This window comes from Rhodnius prolixus, unplaced genomic scaffold (genome assembly GCF_049639745.1).
Source record: "Rhodnius prolixus isolate KJV_2025 unplaced genomic scaffold, Rpr scaffold_10, whole genome shotgun sequence".
Lineage (NCBI taxonomy): Eukaryota > Metazoa > Arthropoda > Insecta > Hemiptera > Reduviidae > Rhodnius > Rhodnius prolixus.
The window spans coordinates 18,284,835-18,304,389 of NW_027411615.1; the positions used below are offsets into that span (position 1 = coordinate 18,284,835).

At 28.9% G+C, this 19,555-nt stretch overlaps 3 protein-coding genes across 3 annotated transcripts in view; 1 reads left to right on the forward strand and 2 right to left on the reverse strand.

The window, feature by feature from the left end:
• LOC141456812 (uncharacterized) overlaps positions 1-6,733 on the forward strand; it is a 114,385-nt gene extending 107,652 nt beyond the window's left edge. Inside the window, exon 9 of the mRNA XM_074133098.1 lies at positions 2,334-6,733. Coding sequence (XP_073989199.1) covers positions 2,334-2,503 — 170 coding nt within the window. The 3' untranslated portion in view covers positions 2,504-6,733. The remainder of the gene's footprint in view (positions 1-2,333) is intronic.
• A 4,748-nt stretch (positions 6,734-11,481) lies between these two features.
• On the reverse strand, positions 11,482-17,056 carry PIG-L (phosphatidylinositol glycan anchor biosynthesis class L). The gene has a single exon (XM_074133109.1). The coding sequence runs from the start codon at positions 17,054-17,056 to the stop codon at positions 16,142-16,144; it is 915 nt and encodes a 304-aa protein (XP_073989210.1). The 3' UTR covers positions 11,482-16,141.
• cnir (cornichon-like protein) lies at positions 16,477-19,554 on the reverse strand. Its single transcript, XM_074133116.1, has 5 exons — positions 19,416-19,554; positions 19,207-19,275; positions 19,015-19,127; positions 18,021-18,161; positions 16,477-17,133 (listed from the first exon to the last, which is right to left on the reverse strand). Exons 1-5 carry the CDS (start codon positions 19,485-19,487, stop codon positions 17,067-17,069), a joined length of 462 nt encoding a protein of 153 aa, XP_073989217.1. The 5' UTR covers positions 19,488-19,554; the 3' UTR covers positions 16,477-17,066.
• Between the last annotated feature and the right edge of the window lies 1 nt (position 19,555).

Sequence of the window (19,555 nt, forward strand, 5' to 3'; positions counted from 1 at the left end):
TCCTGAGGGGTTCATGAAGCCAATTAGGTTGCGAAATGCTGAGGGCCACATCAAACCCCTCCAGGCTAACTTATACTGTGTGATAATCACTCTCATAGGAAATTAATTAATGTATATCAGCGAAATCGTGAAGTAACAGTAAATTTTCCATTCTTTATGAAGAAATTACCTTTCTTTTATTATATGTCGGTCATTAATAGTTGATGTTAGCCCTGCTTAAATACAAATCTTATTCAAAATTGTGGCCACCGGCTAACAATGCAAAGCAACAGTAGTTAACTTGAATAGAATTATTTGAACTATTTTATCAACTAGTTTATATAATATCATAAAATGTTATTAGTAAATTGTTATTGTTGTAGAAGTTTAATATTTTACAAACAAGATTTTTTGGTAGAAGTAACTGTATAGAATTTAAAATTTGAGTCAGTTACCTTCTCACTTCACTTCCTAATATTCCAATATCACATATTACTAAATATACCCTACTGAAATATAATTATCAATATCATACATTACCAATTCCATACATTACTTAATTTACTTAATATAATATTGGCTGAAATTCCATGATATACCTGGAGTACAATCTGTAGTCTAGGCTCATTTAATCCCAGTGTTTAGTTCTAACCGAGGTTTACTAGAACTTGTTTCACAACCCCTAACAACCTCTCCAGCACGGTCGTTATTAACACTTAGATAAATGTATTAAGCAAGAAATCATTCATTTAATTTAATCAATGAATCATTTGGTAGTAGAATATGCTTGATTGAGTTAACTTGGAGGAGAAATAAGGGAATTACTAAGATATTTGAAGATAGTATCTGTAAAAGACATTTCTTTACTTCAAGCATTATTAATGTACAATTGATCTAAAATAAATTAAATTATTGAGGAAATATAAATAATAATTTTTGTAAAAACGATTGCTTGGTCACAGATTATCATCGGCACAGTCGTTTTACTTTTGTTTGAAAACTTAACGAATAAAACAGAATTTAAAAAGAATTCATTTCTGTGACTTTAGATAAATGAATTATATCATTTGACCCTTAATAATTACAGATATTAATAGTACAATGTTTGCTTCTATTAATCTAGAACAATTTCTCTAATCCACAGCTAATTTTCAGCCAGCTAGATAATCAGTAATAAGAGGAGTCTAGTTTTTTAATCATTAGGAATCCTGAAGTTCCATTAAAGTAAATTTTATCTTAAGGTTTTTATTAAGAAAGATTAACCAAAATTCTTGTAATGTAGTTCAGCATAACAGAAAATTGTATGTCTTCGTATTGTCAGAGTTGATGAACTGGATTTCACAAATTATCTTTGTCAAGTAATGTTTGCTGCGTAAAAAGTAGTTGGTTGTACCGGAAGATTATTTTTTTATTCAAAAAAAAAATCAGCCTAATTTTCTTATTCATTCAGTGCAAAAATCCCAGCTGTGAAAAAGAAATAAAAATACCATCTAGGAGTTATATGGATTACTCTTGTAAGCATGACTTCTCCAAACTGTGTTTTTTCTTTTTTTTTTAAGAGTCTTTTTAAAAATATTTAACCAATAACCAATTTACTCTCATTTCCTGCCCACCTTCTTCCATTTTTAAACACCATTAGCTTGGATATATAAATATATATTTTTAAATTCCTGAATTATTGTGCAATAACCTTCAAAGGAATTTGAATAATCATTAAAACCAGTTAGTGGTCAAAGTTCATAATTGAATTCTGATAAAATAAAATTGAAAATTGGTTAAAATGTGGACCTATTGTATGTACTTGCTTCACGGTATTTACCTCAGCAACGTGGTATCTTTTTCCCTATTAACCTCGGAAATATATTTTTAAACCAGAAATATTGTTTTAATTTAAGTGATAGATCTCTTCGCTTGAATTGACTGAAAGGAGCAAATTAAAAAGTATTTAGACGCCTATTAAGTGAAAGTATTTAGAATTTTCTTCAACAGAAGGATACATTAACTTAAAATCTTATTCCATCCATTTAGAAGGTATTTATCTCAAAAAATATATCTCATGTATGGTATTCGTGAACGAATACGGGCCCTTTTTATTTATGAAGGTACTTATCTTTTCGTATTTTGAGAACATCTGAGGTCACTGCCTCCAGGACCATTTCAGTTCACTAGCAGAGGTTATAAATGTTACTTTCTTTTGTTCACGTCACGCATATTGTACTAATAATGTGCAGAAAAGAAATGTTCAGCAGGGCTTGTTGTATATACATTATGAATCAACAATTTGTACATTGCAATGATGGCCATAATATACTGTAACTGTACCAAATATAAAGATAGTTTTTACTATTTTGCAGAAGTAACTATTATTCCAACGTACGATACAGATACATTGGGATATTGGATTGCGGAGAATGAAGAAACATTGTCAAAATATAAAATTGATTTGTCACCTTCAGCTAGCCGATGTACTATTAATCTACAAGATCATGATACATCTTGCTCAGCGTATAGGCTAGAATTTTAAAGAAAAAAAAACAGTTTATATAATATAAGAAATAAAATTTTTAAAAACTATAAAAAATTAAGGGAAAAAGTAAAAAAAAAAATGTGTAATTAAAAAACCAATGAACATACTAGTTTTTTATTGAACTACATTCTCTTTAAAAAGAGTTTTTAATTCATGTTGGGAAATAAAAATAAATAATATAAAGTTTTTGTAGATATACCAGTATCTCTATGTGACCATCACGTCCAACTAAAGACTACTCTTTTAGTAACATTTTAAATATCGTATCCATTAAAAAAACAACAACCTCATCAAACCATTAAGACAAAAAGCAAAATGAATTTTTAACTTTTAAGTTTCCATTTTTATAAATAACAAAACTTTTTTAAAAATTACAAAAAGCTGTTTAATATTTGCTATCATTAAGTCCGCTATTTTAGAAAGCAAAACAAAAATCACAAAAAATAATAATAAAATTCCTATTTACAAAAAAATAAATAATAATAAAGGCTGTAGCTAACTAAAAATACATTTTTAGTACATATCGGAATATGTTTTGTAAAGATTGTAATAGCAAAACCTAAAGTTGTATAAAATACGAGTACTTAAAATACCTGCAAAATATCTATTAAAAAAAAATAATATTAATTTCTTACATTTTTTTTAAATCTTACATTGTCAAACCATGCAGTATATTTATGTGTTTTTAATTAAAAAATTAATTAGAAGTCAGTTTATAAATTATTAATTTTTTAAAAAAGGAAAGGATTATGAATGTACTTGTTTTAACTATTTAAAAAAAATAAAAAACTTACATCCATCTCTATGCTTAATAAAAATAAGTTTAATAATAAATATGTAGATAATTTCTAAAAAAAAAAAGTAACAGAAAAAGAATCTTTTTTAAGTAGAAAGAAGAAAAACAAAAAAATTTGGTATAGTGTTTAAAAGTGAATTGAATAAGAAAGTTTTACTTACAGGACAGGGTAAAAAATAAATAAGATCATTCAAATGTTTGGATTTTAAATATTAGTTATATGAATATGTAAATATGTGAATATTGAGGCGATGGTTATTATAATTTCATTTTAAATTTGTTAAAAAGAAAAAATTATTTCAATTGTATTGTATTTAATTACTTAAAAAGTAAAACAAATTTAAATTATTTTAATTTCAAAAAGTAGGTATTTACTTTTAAAAACCATTCCTTAAACAGAAATGAATAATAAATGATAAATTAAATTTTAATGAAGAAAAATAAAAGTCATATAATTAGAAAGGTAAAAAATAAAATTAATTTTAAAAAAGTTAAAATAATAAAGATATATTTTTATGTTTACTATTAATTTTTATTAAATAATTGTTAAGCTTAAAAGAAAGAGCTTGGTACTTAAAAACACTGGAAAACTATAATTTTCAGTCAGGTATCAGGCTGTGATAATTCATTGTATACCTGTGATTACAATAAAACTTTTTTTAAGGTATCGATTTCATTAAATTAACTTTTTTTGAACCTTTTAATTTCTATTATATTAAATTGTTGAAGTATTAATGACAAGTAATTTACAAAAAAACCTTTGCGAACGAGATAATTTTCAGTGAATTGATTTGTTTTTGTTTTTAATCTGGTCAAATTGTGTTTCTTATAGGTATTTAAAAGTAATAATAAAGTATTGTGGTTAATAAAAAAAGGATTGGTATTGTTTTAGACCAATTTTTTTCATTTTTACTTCTTTTTTTAGCGTAAACAAAAATGGAGTATTTATCGCTAATAGATGTTAATCAGGATATCGTTGAAATATTTCATGCCCCGAACCATTTTCCACAATTTCACGGACTATACCAACACACTCTGGCACAGAACGTCAAGGAAACTTGTATGAATAAGATATTTTTTTAAAGAAGATATTTAGTTGTTTAGAGAAGTCGTTTAAACAACTCTCAAAGACGGACAAATGAGCACGTTTTATCTATTGAAAGTTATCGATGACTGCAATAAATGTAAGCTGAAATTTGTTTTAATATAAAATAGGTCCTGAGACATAAAGATTGTAACTTACCTTCAGGCTTCTGAGGAAGACAGTCTCTGTCTGAACGTCTTTTTTTTAACTCTACATTTGGCCTGATGTTTTCTTAAGCAATGCTGCCGATAAGTTGCCTCTAATCCTTCAGCAAAAACTAAAATAGATTAGTGCAGTTCTTTTTCAGCTTCTTTATTGGTGCTTAATCAACCAAATAAAGTTAATGAACGTCAGTGATTCTATGTGCGAATTTTCCTAACTAATTTTAGAATATTTCTCCTGATTTTTTAAAATTGCAATAATTATTAGCAAAGGAAATTATTTATTTATTTTTTTATGAATCTTTAGACTGCGGCATTTGAGCTTCTAACTTTTTTTATTAACATTGAATCAATGAATTTGTACAAGTAGGTTCCAATATAGATAGAAGTGCCTTTGCATTAACATTACCATATAAAATGAAAACAAATAAATCGCGTGAAATAATCTTGCCCTGTTTAAATAACTTTCCGTCATTCATAGTAAGAGAAATGTAATTTACATTATCGAATTAGAATATCCAATGGACACACTTATTTCAGATTTGTTCGCAAAGGTTAAACAATTTCATTGTAAAATTTTTAAAGACAAAAACTATAAATTAATAATTTATGGTTTTCTATGTTTATAAGTACCAATCATGTTACTTTTCCTCTTATTTTAAATTTGCATCTTATTGTATACTTCAATTTATATATTACCTAATTTATTTAAGTTGCTACTTTGTTGAAGAGAAAATAATTTGTTAATACAGTTTGTGTTTTAGCTTTAAATATGTCATGAAAATTTAAATTCATTAACAAATACGAAAATAAATAATTTAAATAAATAGACAAAAGTAAACTACTGCCATTTTTAAAAGCATTATCTCGATTCATAAAAATCACATATAGATATATTTATTAGCAAACAAAATACATTGTCTATGTAAATGTGTTAAATAGGGTTCAGCAGTTCAGTCGTACAGTTATTAATTATGGACCAAGGTTTCCTACTAAAAAAAATAAAAACTAAACAAAGTAACTGACCCTATTTACATATGGTATTGAAGGTATTTACTTTCTGCTGCAAGCTTATTAATTTTTTTATTAAAAGCACTAAAGAGCGCAGAAAATAAAACATTTAAAGACAAAATTTAAAAAGAACATGGGAAATGAATAAATTTTTTTATTAAAAGCACTAAAGAGCGCAGAAAATAAAACATTTAAAGACAAAATTTAAAAAGAACATGGGAAATGAATAAATTTTAATGAATTCATTTTAAAGGGGCGCAAAAGCTTATTAAAAATAATGTTTATAAGAAAGTACTTCGGAGAATAAGAAAATTATTCGACATCAGAATTGAGAAAAAATATAAATCGGAGAGTGTAGTGTAATTCGAATACAAAGGATTGGAAATTTGTTTGGAAGTTTTTATTTAAAATTTTACTTTATCTCTTGCTTTTTTTCTAATAATTGAAGAAATGAAGAACTATGTAGGATTTACAAAACAATAAATAGAGTTAAAATATTTAAAAACAAAAAATTTTATAATAATAATTTGTGAAATATTTATGTTTTTAAGTAAATGGTTGTTTTATTGGTTGTAGGTATATTCTGCAATTATTTAAAAAAAAAAGTCTTATTTTAAAAACATGAATGAAAAACCTTCGTTTTAAAATTATTAAAAGAAAATATTGAAAGTTACTTAATCCCTTAAAATAACTCTAAATATTGCTTCCATTTTCCCTTGTGATAGATATTTTACCAATGTTGCACAAAATGTCCATTTATTTATACTTTAACTGAGGAAATATACCACCCTGCGAACATGGCCTAAAATGGGTAAATTAGGAGAAGTGAATAAAACCTTTAAGAAATAAGGAAAGAAAAGAACAAAATATAAATGAAATTATCAAAAGAGAAATTGAAGAGAATGGTTATGTGTGATAGTGTTTATAATTAATAAAATAAAATAAATTTTTTAAAGTAATTTTTCTATCAGCTAGGCAACCAAATTATATTGTACTTAACAGAATATTGTATATTATGCGAATTGTTTGTTAATTTAAAAAAGTAATGTTTAGTACAATTATTATTTATTTAAGTATTTTTTTATTTTTCATTAATTTTTCATTTGTTTTGTTGTTGATAATTTATGCCTTAATTATTTAATAAAAAATTAAATTATTACTATTTTTTCTATTTATCTTTGTGATTTCAATTTTTTTTATATTTTTTATCAGTTAGAAGATATTCTGAAAATATTACGTTCATCTTTCAAATAAAATAAAATAAAAAAAGAAGAGCTTTCTTGATATACTTTCAGTTGCACACAGTCAATCTGGAAAATATGTTTTCTAAGTCATTGAACATTACTGCAAACTTTTATATAATTATCACTTAAAAGGAACACTTTTTTTTAAATGCAATGTTCCCAGGCGCAGACATTTACTATTTACATTAATTTCTTTTAATACTTTACTTGATCAACATTAATTTCTTAATGTCAGGGCGTTTGTATGATGTAGTAGATTTGTCAGCCGAAAATTTTGCAGTTTCTAACGTGATTCTAAAAACCAAAAAAATAAACAATAATAATTATTAAATGGCCGACGACTTTTCGATTTTCTCTTATTAGGGACTTCTCTTTATATAAGCACACTATCCAGAGACAGGCAATGCACAGAAATAGGCTCTGGGTGCGTATAGCTTTATACTGACGCGCTTGAAATTAATAAAAATGTATGTATATATTGATAGATGATTTTCAGACCAATGCTAGATTGTGTACGTTACGTTGATCTATTTTAAAAATCAAGAAGTTAAAGCCATAGGAAAAAGAAGAAATTCTCTCCTGATTTCACTAGAATGCTGATGTTTCTGTATTTGACAGTTAGTAATAAGGCCAATGCTAGATTGTGCATATTGAGTCGATCTTTATTGAAAAACAAGAAGTAAAAACCATTGGAAAAAACAAACACTCTCTCCTAATTTCACTGGAATTAGTATTTAATAGTTAATATTAATGCCAATGCTAGACTGTACATATTGGGTCGTTCTACTATGAAAAACAAGAAGTAAAAACTATTGGAAAAAGAGTAGTTGTCTCCTAATTTCACCGGTATACTGCTGTTTCTGTATTTGACAGTTAATACTCAAGCCGAGGCTAGATTGCACATGTTGGGACAATCTATTTCAAAAAAAAAGGGAAGTATATACCATTGGAAAATGCAGAAATTGTCATTTAATTTCAGTTGAAATCTACTAGTTGTGTATTTGATGTTTAATATAAGAGCCAATGCTAGATTCTGCGATTTTGGTCGATCTATTTTGAATAAGAGGTAGTAAATACCATGGAAAGTGCAGAAATTGTCTCCTAATTTCACTTAGAAATGGGCACAGATTAAAAATACAATTTAAACATAAATTTAATTGATTAAAATTAATTCTAATCATATGACAATTAGGTTTAGTGAACTGCATTAAATTTCAAATTTAATCGTTAATCAAACTAAAAAAATTATGATTAAATCTGAGAATTTGATTGAACTTTAATTTGAATCACTGAATTAATTTCATTTCTATCGTTAATGAAATTGATTTAATCACTACTAATGACTTTTAAACTAATGGTTCGAACCACGTTTTGGCGAGGCCAACCTCTCTGAGCGTCTCCAACAAAAATTTCGAATAATTTTTTCAGACTTAGGTTAGTCAAGTATTCGATTGACAAAACCAAGGTAAGTCCATTCTTACACTCACATTTAACCCTGTTGCTGACCAACTAGACCTACTTAGTACTTGATCTTGACTTCTCAGTTTACGAAGGGATAAATAAGGTTTTCTAAACTTCCATTTAGATATTTTAAGGTTTTACTGCCTCTAAGTATTTGATTATTAAATTTCTAACCAAACTTCCAAGAAGAAAGAAAATCAATACATCAGAAGTACAATTTTAATTTTTCAGGCGGAGCTTAACGACCAAATACTAAAAGGTGTCATGGACGGTGGCGGAAACTCATACTTTACTATAAACAATTTTTTCTAACAAATAAAAAGTAGTTACGCGGGATTTGAACTGGGGATCTCCAGCTCACAAAGCCACGCTCTTGACTATTAAACCAACACCCGCCCCATTTTTCTGTATTTGATAGTTTAAGAATAATGTACAATTCCAGTGTTTGGGTCGGTCTATTTCTAAAACAAGAAGTAAAAATTATCGAAAAATGTGGAACATTTCTCCTAATTTCACTGTAATACTGCGGTATCTGTATTTGACAATTAATAATAAGGCCAATGCTAGATTGTAAATGTTGGGTAAACATATTTTGAAAAACGGCATTTAAAAACCAAAGGTAAAAGTGGATCTTTTCTCTTAATTTCACTTCAATGCTGCTGTTTCTGTATCTTATAGTCTATATTAAGGCTAATATACATAGCTATAATCCTATACTGCTGTTTCTGTATCTAATTAGATTGCTCTTGTTGAGTCTATCTATTTTAAAAAGCGAGAAATTAAAACGATTCGATAAGATGGATCTTTTCTACTAATTTCACCGGAATACTACTGTTTCTCTATTTGATAATTAAAATCAAGGCTGACGCTAGATTGTGAAAGTTGGGTCGATCTATTTAGATGAATAAGAATTTAAAGCTATTGGATAGAGCAGCAATCGTCTCTTAATTTCACTGAAATTCTCCGGTTTTTTATTTATTAGTTAATAATAAGGACAATGCTGGATTGTGCATGTTGGGTCGATTTATTATGAAAAACCAAAAGTAAAAACTATTGGTAAAAATGGATCTTTTCTCCTAATTTCACTAGAAAGTTGTTGTTTCTGTATTTGATAGTTAATATTAAGTCTAATGCTAAATTGTAGTTTTTGGATCGATCTATTGCTATAACAGGAAGTATAAATTGTCGGAAAATGTGGGACTTTTCTCTTAATTTCATTGTAATACTGCGATACCAGTAGTTGACTGATAATAATAAGCCAATGCTAGATTGTACATGTTGGGTAAACCTATTTTGAAAAACGGCATTTAAAAACCAAAGGTAAAAGCGGACTTTTCTCTTAATTTCACTCTAATGCTGCTGTTTCTGTAACTGATAGTTTATAATAAGCCTATGGCTAGATTGTAAAATTTGAGTCGATCTGTATTGAAAAACAAGAAGTAAATATCATTGGAAAGTGCAGAATTTGTTTCCTAATTTAACTGGAAGACTAATACCTAATGAAGTAGGATAAGAAAACTTACCTACAATTACAATTCTTCTTCTTAAAAGAGCAATGAGAATTAAAACTTCGTATAGTATGATTGCAATACTGCATCTTAGTAGGTGTAAGAGCAGGATGGTACTTAAATGACACGCACTCTAAATTCTTCTTCTTTCCTAATTTATTTACAGGGTTATTATTAATAATAGTTCAACAGTTTCTACATAAAATTTTAAATTGAATGGCAATTTATTCATGAAATCATTTCATATGTCGATAATTTGAACGATTGCAGTATCTCCCCTTAGTAAGAGCATGATTTCACTATAATGACATAGGGAAGCTTTAACCAACTACTTCTACTGCTGAATTTTATCAAAATCGGGCTAAGATTTAGTTATTTTAATAATAATTTTGGAGGGGGCCTTACATAGACGGGGCTAACTCTTTTCCCATTCAATGTACCATTGAGCCCTAAAATTTTCCCTTTCTCACATTTCTCATCTCAGTAGCCTGAATTGGTTTTTGTTTATTTTGTTATTTAACCATTTACTTAAAAAAAAATTTACACAACATATTATTTCCTTTTATTCACAAAATAAAATTTTATTCCTATTCACTGGGCTAAATTTAGCTATTTCTAATGTTTTAGAAAATATTTTTCTGTGTAGTCTATTTGTGAGGTTCTAGAGATGTCTAGAGTCCCAAAATAGGTAATTCGGACCTGCTACGAACCCTCATTAATTTCGTTTTTCGTGTCAAACCCTCCGCAGTGATAATCGAATCGAAAACTTGTATAAGCAATAGTCAACAAAATTGACTTACTAGAGGAGTGTTGAAATCTAAATTTTTTTTTTTTTTTAGGGACTGCTGTCAGTTTTCCAAAAAAACTTTTTGCTTTAAGCGTTTAAAAGGAGACCAAATAATTTTTTCAAATTTATTTCTCTGATAAGTGTACCCCTAACTAATATAATTCCGTCCGTAGAGTTAGCCTTAAAATTTTCATAACGCTTTGAAGAAAAAAATGCTCTCTTAAAAATAAATAAATAAATTCAAATTTAAAAAAATTGATTTGATTTTCTTGTAAGATATAATGTACCAACATTATGGTAATGATTTGTATTCTCTTAAAGCAATCCTTGCTATAAATTTGAACCTGTTTGAACTTGCGTAATTAAAATCAAAATGATGATCCGAACTTACGATTAATAAAGGTCTATTATGCACTATTTCTACTAGGAGTTCTATTTTCCAGAAACGGTAGAGTATGGGCAAATGAATCAAGCATTTGTTCACTTTATGGTATCATCTTCCAACACAAAACAATTAGTTATTTAGTGATATGAAACCAAGTTAAATATTATACAAACTTTTTTTGAAGGACATGTGATCACTGCAAGGACATTTCACTTCAGGGCTATAAGCTAGATTTAGCGATTCACTAATTAATCATGACACAAGTAAATCAGAACCATGGTTAAGTAAAGATGCTTCTGGACATTGGGATCTGTACTCAAAGATAGAGAACCAGATCAAATTTAGAGTTAGATAGAAGAAGTCAAAATTCCAAATTAACTAGGGTTTAATAGAATGTTTTTTTTTTTGTTCTGTATAAATACTTTATTAAGCGCTTTTTGAATATTAAAGATACACAATTCTTTGCAATTTATTTAATGATTAATAAAAATTGTTTTCACAATTTCGGCCCATTTTTAATTCTTTAATAACTTTCCAAAATCTCAAAAGCAATTTACTGACTACTAACAAAATCTAAACGAAATAGTTTTTATTTAATATTAATTCTTTAATTTTTAATAGCAGTTGAAATACTCACTTATAATTAATGAATTAATTATACTACATTATATATAATACAATGATACTTTCAAAACGCAATTATGTACTAAACAAATTTTAAATAAATGTACATAATAACAAAAAGAAAGCATAAATTTCAAAAAAATATTGTGTACTTATTGTACATAACTATTAAAGTTTATTTATTTAAGTTTTTAACAAGCCACAATAGAGTCAAACATGCTTAAGCCTGCCCCGCTTTGATTCATTTCTCGTCTAAGTGCTTTGCAATATTGGGTTTGGCAGAGGTAAGACTCTCCAATGGAAGACCGAACTTAACAGAATAATTCTCTTCAAGAATTGATTGAAGAGGAAGGATTATGACAATAAACATTTAATGTTTTAATTATTATTATTAACATTTAATAAAGGAGATGACATTCTCCTTTCTCTTCCGATAAGTTTGATAGTGAAGAGTTCGAAATAAGCTTGATGCTCTGCAAACTAAATAAATTAGACAAGAATGTTGCTATTCTTATCATCAGTAAAAAGAACTTTATTAAGATCTGCTCTGATCTAGGTGAGGCCAATAAACAGATTAGTTAAATGGTAAAGAGCTTAAGGAATATTTTCCATAACTCAATCTACACTCTACTACTTTATATGAATTACGCATTTGACTTTTTCTTCTTTGAAAGTTAGTTGCGAGAAAGAAAACTAGTTTTGAATTTCTCAGTGGACAAATGTATTGTAATTCAGCTGTAAATTACTTAATGTGTACTTAAATCAGTCAAATGAGCAATAATTAAAATCACAAATAAAATTAACAGTTAATTAATTTTGTTAGGGATTGTTATTGGTCAAAATACTATAATATTCAAAAAACATATGGAAGACACAAAATTGTACTAGGAAGATGAAATAATGTCTATAATACAGCTCCATTTCAGAGTTATTACCAACGTGTGGCTTCATTATAATAAAATAATAATAATAATGCGTACAAACTTATTAACTTGATTTAAAATGATGAATTAAAAAAATTAAAATTAAAACCAAACAGTATACAGTTCAAATGAAATCGTTTTTGACTTTTCGCTTTTCTGATATACAATCTTAAAAATAGAAAAATAAACTACATTTAATTACTGGTTTCCTGAGAATAATAACTGTAAGTAGAGTTCAACATTAGAAAAAAATCAGGTGAGGAGAAAACATAAGGGGTTGAAGAAGTATCTATTCCTTACATAATTTAATTTTCCAATGTACTCTCTAAATTCCATTGGAGAGAACAAAATTGATTTTAGTAGTAGTTGTAGTCACATCCCCAGGGAGGATCCAATCTAAATATAATGTTTCAGCACCCTGCAATTTTTAGTTTTTGAGATATTTTTATCATACACACATTAAAAAAAAAAAAAACTTTTTTTGAACTCAGTGGATCTTAAAATAGATATTTACGATGAAAACTGGCACGACCGCAATACTTTTTCTAGCCTAGTAAGAGTAAGTGCTGTAAAGAATGCTTTCCTGAAAATTGAAGCCAACGGCAGGAGATTGGGTTTGGAGGTTAATGAGTAAAAAACAAAATTCCTCTCCACCAACCCAACACAAAAAGACCCACTCGGCATACGGGACTACACATTTGAAAATGTAGCTGTTTACCTGGGATCTCTTGTGACAGCGGATAATGCCGTCTCCCAAGAAATAGGAAGGAGGTTGATGTCGGCTAACAGGTGCTATTATGGCCTAAATAAGCACCTTAAAAGTAAATTGCTGACAAGAGGCACCAAACTTAGGCTGTACAAGACCCTCATTCGGCCTGTCGTGGCATACGCCTCAGAAACCTGGACCATTTCAAAGACAGACGAACACCGTATGCAGGTGTTCGAGAGAAAACTACTGCGCAAAATCTACGGCCCAGACGTGAAGGCACGACCTGGCGACGTAGGAAGAATAGAGAGTTATATGATCTAATGAAGGAACCCCCAGTAGTAAGCCTGGATTAAATTAAACCGGCTGAGAGGGGCAGGCCATGTGGCGAGGCTGAGTGCCGATGAAATTCCCTCCAAACTGCTGCGCGGAACCCCGGATAGGAGACGGAGGGTAGGGAGACCTAGACTGCGTTGGAATGATGGAGTTGTCCAGGACGCGAGGAATATCCTCGGACTTCGTAACTGGATGGCGGCCGCTAGAGATAGAGACGACTGGCGGAAGCATATTGAGGAGGCCAAGACCCACATCACTGGATTGTAGAGCCAGGGAAGAAGAGCAGAAGAAGTAAGAGTAAGTTCAAAAAAGTGAAAAATAATAAGTTACATTTGTACATATTTGGATAAAACATATATGATGAGCTACGAATCCTAGAATTTGCTTAACAGTAGAAAAAATACTTTAATTTGTTGTTGAATGTTCTGTTTTTTATAATGCCATAAGAAATGCAAAAAGTTTAACGTTTTAATAATTTTATTACAGACATAATTTTATAAAAATAAATAACTCTAATTTGTAATACAATAAAACATCGGCAGTCAGTAGAAGAAAGCGAATTAGTAATGATGCACCAGTTGAAACAACTTATTTTCTACTGCGTTTTATAAATACTGAAGGAGGCGAACAACACTATTTAAATATATTTCACCTTTCTTTTACAGAAATTCTCATAGCTATAGTAAATGTAAATTTTCATTAACTTTAAAATACGTATTTATTTAAAGACCAACTACATATCTTATCCAGAGAGCTTCTTAATAAATAGTTTTTCAATAAAGCATTTTTATAAAAACGGTTTATGAAAAGGGTACATAGCTAAAATAAAAGTTAGATAAAATTTTTAAAAAAGGGAGCTTGAAAAGCTGTCTTTTCTGGAGTTATTTCAATTTGTAATATTCTACTATCTTAAAACCCAGTATTAACATCGAAAGGCTATTTTAGTAACAAAAAAGATTATTCTTTTATTAATGTAATTGAGATCAGTAATAGGATACAAATTGTAAAAAAAAGGGTGATTATAACATTGAATGTTATTATTAAAAAATCAGAACAAAAGATATTTCTTTATAGCTCCTAACATAACGAAAATGAGGAAAATGTAAGGTACAATTAATTCTGGTACATAAAATGCTTAGTTAAAAAAAGCGAAATTTCTTAATTTCTTTTTCTTTTTTTTTAAATAAATTTTAACTAGAATTTCATAATGATATACGATTGCGGAAACATAACTAGTTATAAACATGCAAACTTTACTACTTATGTTATAATCATAATCATTATATTTTTCTAAAGTATTAGTTTGTTTACATAAATAATAACATATAATAATTATAACATAATGAAAATTTTAATAAAAAAAAAAACAAAACAGAAACAAAAACTACCATCAAATCTTTATAGAAAGTCGGTTTTTTCATGTGATTGTAAATCTCCTAGATATACCAAATTAGAAATTACTACCTAATTTCAATATTATATGGAAAAGAGGCACAGTTCAGGAAATTACAACCTCAGATCAAGAGATACACTTATAGCTAATAATATTAGATCACCAAACATTCGCATTGATCTATTTTAAAAAAACAAAACTCATTACCTACCTAAAATAGTTAACACTTTAGAAGGTTTTGCAAAAAATTCTTGGAATTCTCACTTTTAATTAATATAACTCAATTAACTTAATTAACATTTCAGCTCAAAAAAATAAATTAAAAAGATAAGTAACTATATAAACTGCAATTAGTACACATACAAGTCAAAGAATTTAAAAAATCAACCAATAACTAAACAAAACGTGTAAAAAACGTTTAAAGTTTAGAGACACCAAGGCTCAAGAATCATTGCACAATAGTCTGTCTTCTAAATCCTCTTTTAACTGATAACACAAATCGAAGATTGCGTTTGCGTATGTTCCTGATGCAGGAATAGGAATATTAAAAAATTAGTGCCTTAAAGACATTCCTCGAAGGTGACTGCTTTACTTTTTGGCCTCAACCACATTAGAGCACATGTCTTTCACCAGTAGTAACTAAATATTAGGGAATTTGTCATTTTGTAAAACCAAAGTTAAAGATTATTACTTTAAGAGAAAACATTTCTTTAAGTGGGTTTTTTAAACGCTTTACTTCCTATATATTATGAATCTTATACTATTTCTTAAATGAACAAGTAGTGACTGCATGTTTGAACCAGCAAACTCACTTAAATAGAAAAATATAGAAACAACCTATATTTGGTCGACTGGTCGTTTCACAGAAATTAGGCCTTTAAAAGGCCCGGCAAGAACGATGGTCGCTTATGTTTTCTATAAAAGCAGTAATCCATGACTTTATAGTAAATACCTTCAGCACTATCTACCCAGGGCCCAAGAATTTTACCTTTCAAACAATAGAGCGATTACATTGTTTTGATAATTGTAAAGATAAATTATATTCTATTTTTATATTTATCATTATTACTTTAAAAGGAAATAACAATCAATCATCAAATAATAATTAAAGCTGGTAAAAAACCTGAAAAGCTCATAATAGAGAAAAATAAAACATTATCTATCAATTATGACAAAATATTTTACATTGTGACATTTACAAAAGAATATATCTAAATCACCCGATAAATGTTGATAAAGTATTTACATATGCATACCTAGAAAACAACATGAATAATTTTCTATACCAAACGTATTGTGTTACATGCTTAGACATTGCTGAAACAATTAGCTTATGCTCTTTCCTGCTACAAACGTACAAATATGAATTTCTAAATAGAACAGAAAGCAGAAGATCTGCATAGAACGTATACTTTCTTAGTATACTGACTGATTCAAGTAAATAAACTCTACACGTTGATGGTAAGGAATTACGACTTTTGAGCAACGACATAGCTCTATATATAGAAGTATGATTTTTATGTCCAGACACACCTTTTTTATCAAAAGTTATTATAGTATCTATATCTAATGTTTCTACAGTTCGTAATATTATTGAAGCAACTAGGCCAGCTCTCCACTCTACTTTTGGATCGTCCTTCAATTTGTCATGATTATATAGCCAAATTAACGATGAATCAATGCCCAGTGTTTCACATGCTAACCACAATTCTTTTTTCCTATTTTTACCACGTCCATACAAATCTCCTAGACTAAGACAAACAATATTCACTTGAGCTTTAGACTGTACTAAACTTAGTATGGTAGGTCCAAAAAACATACACTCATCATCTGGATGAGCGGTTACGAATAGTACTCTTCCACAACCGGATAACTTACGATTACTTAACCAAGATTTATCCACTTCTTCGCTCTTAAAATAATGTGTGTAAATACCATAGTTTGTACACAAATAAATTATTATTGCCAATGCGATATTTAAATAATATGTGGCAAATAAGGACCAAAGTATAAATAAATATTCTTCCAGACTAGTTAAGAGTATGAGCGTATATGAAAGAGCTGGATAAAGTTCGTGGCAGAATTGTTGGACGGTGAACAAAGTGAAATTGGCATATTCCATTTCATACATAATGTCCACTTTATATTTCTGGTTCATTTATAGGACTGCTATCCAATGGGTTATCTTTTAAAATGGAAATTATCAAACTGTAACCAAAAAAAATAATTTGAATTAATATGAGAAAGTTGGGGAAATCGTGGTTAAAGTCAAATGATTTTCTTTTCTAAAGGTTAATAATAAAAAACAAGGTTTTATACACTCCTAATTATCTGGTCTAAATTTCCTCATCGGATGTAACTTTAATTCTTAACATCCTCATAAAGATACTCATTAATAATAATTAATTTATCTGAATTCTTAACAAATAATTGTAAACGTAACTTAGAAAAAAACAATAAACACAATTTTCACTTTTTTTAACCTTGTTGAAGTGGAAATATGCCTCCGAAACTTCAATATCATTGAATTAGAAAAGAAAGTAACCCTTAATGAACGACTTTTTGTATACCTAAAAGCAAATTTAACCCTCACGCAAATTTAAAAACGGTGGGTCTTAAATTTAGGGTACTCAGATCCAGACCCCATCGAAAAAAAGCTACCCTTTTGGAAAAGAGTAAAAAATTATTAGGAAGCTTATGGGTACAAAATCATTCATAATATCTTTTATATGAACAACTTTTTTTTTTCTATAAACTAGTCCCTACCAATTCGATCTTAGCGCCAACAGTTTAAGTACTTTCGAAAAAAAAAATTATTTCACTCCAAGTAGACAGAAGAATTTACGACATTAACTGCGCCACTTGACTTCACCCTTCCAGCAATTTAAAAGAAAGCAACTAGTTACCCAGGGAAAGGATTAGCTTATGCTTAAAGCACGGATCCCCAGAGATCCCGGATTTGAATCCAGCTTCCGATCATTTCAATAAAGTTGTACGCAAAGGTGATAGTGACCCAGGTAGTTGCCGTGCGATAAATATAAATAAAATAAAATAAAAAATGCTGACTAAAGAAAGTTTAAATTCAATAAACTTACCAATAGAGATAAATGAAAAATGAAATTAAATACCAGACTAGAAAAATAAGGCAGTCTCGCATATGTTTTTTAAGCTGGCCTCTTTTATAAATTTCTGTTGGATCGTATACACCTGTATTTCCTGAAGGAACACTCAAATACCTAGCAAAAAATATTACACTTTTAGTCAATTATTTCTGGATATGCTTCTTGGAAACACTAAGTAACAAATGGATAAGTAGTCTTAAATACTAATTGTTCCTTTTTAACCAATGCAAGTTATTTATTTTATTTACTGTTGCGCCATTTCAGATAATACCAAAATGATGCTGTATTGTTTAATAAAATGCAAAGAACTTATTAAAACTATGGTCAGGCACAAATAAAGAAACCTATAATATGAATTAGCATTGATAGCATAGTCTCGCATAAAATTTCGTGAGTAACTCTGAACCATAATACCCACGATTCAAGCGAGCCCGAGAATCATCAATGTGAATGATTCCACCAAGAGAATACTGTGTACGGAAGGTATTAGAGATGTATCCGGGCGCGGGTCGACACCCCAAGTTTGATGGAGCTTAGGCAAATAGGCCAGTCTTCTAACCGAAAGTTCTTTCCATGTCAAGGAAATCGTAAAAAAAAAAATCTCCATGACAAAAGGGTTATCTTTAACTCCGATTGCTGGATCAAGCCAAACAAGATGATTTAGGCTAATGAGGGACTACAAGTAGTAAGTCCATCTCTGAGGTACAAAGCTTTATTTAATACGCTAACTTTATTCTAAGTGACAGGACACACACGTCTTTTGGATAGTACATAAGTCGATTTGGCCCGGTAAGGTTTACTGTATTTCTTCTATGCCTGGAACTCTAAAAAATATGAATTAAAGTAAAGTAATCGTCAATTTGTTCACGCTGGGCTAGACGTCTAACGACTATGGATGAGTATATGAATAACTTAAAACGATTATGCAATAACAATACTCTACTAATAATTATTAAAGTGTACTTACTCGTAAGCCATCCACGCAACACCTGGTACATTTATAAGAACAAGCCACCAATATTGATATAATAAAAACAGAGGAATCAGAATCGCATGTGCCAGCAATTTAATTAATGTCCACTTAAAAAAAAATAATAATAATAATTCTAATAATACAATTTGTTGTGTAGATACCTTATTCTTAGAAATATTAACTTACACCATTCAATTTAGAGCAACATTGTTGTTCGTTGAGATAATCACATTCAAGATCCGAAAGTGTTATCACCTGAAGCGAACTAATTAAGGAAAACTATTATCACATCCTCATAACGAAGCAGTTATATTCAACAATGGTACAATGATAAAATTAAATACATTCCCAATTTTTATACTGTCATAAATCAATAAATTTCAGCCAAAGGATACAAAATACACCAGCAAAAATATAACAGCTCCCGTGTCAATTAGAGAAAATGAAAAGAGAAGTGCTTCTGACATTATCGGACACCAAATGGTATCTAATCAGAACAACTCTAAATACATGATAATGCAAATTGAAATTTCTA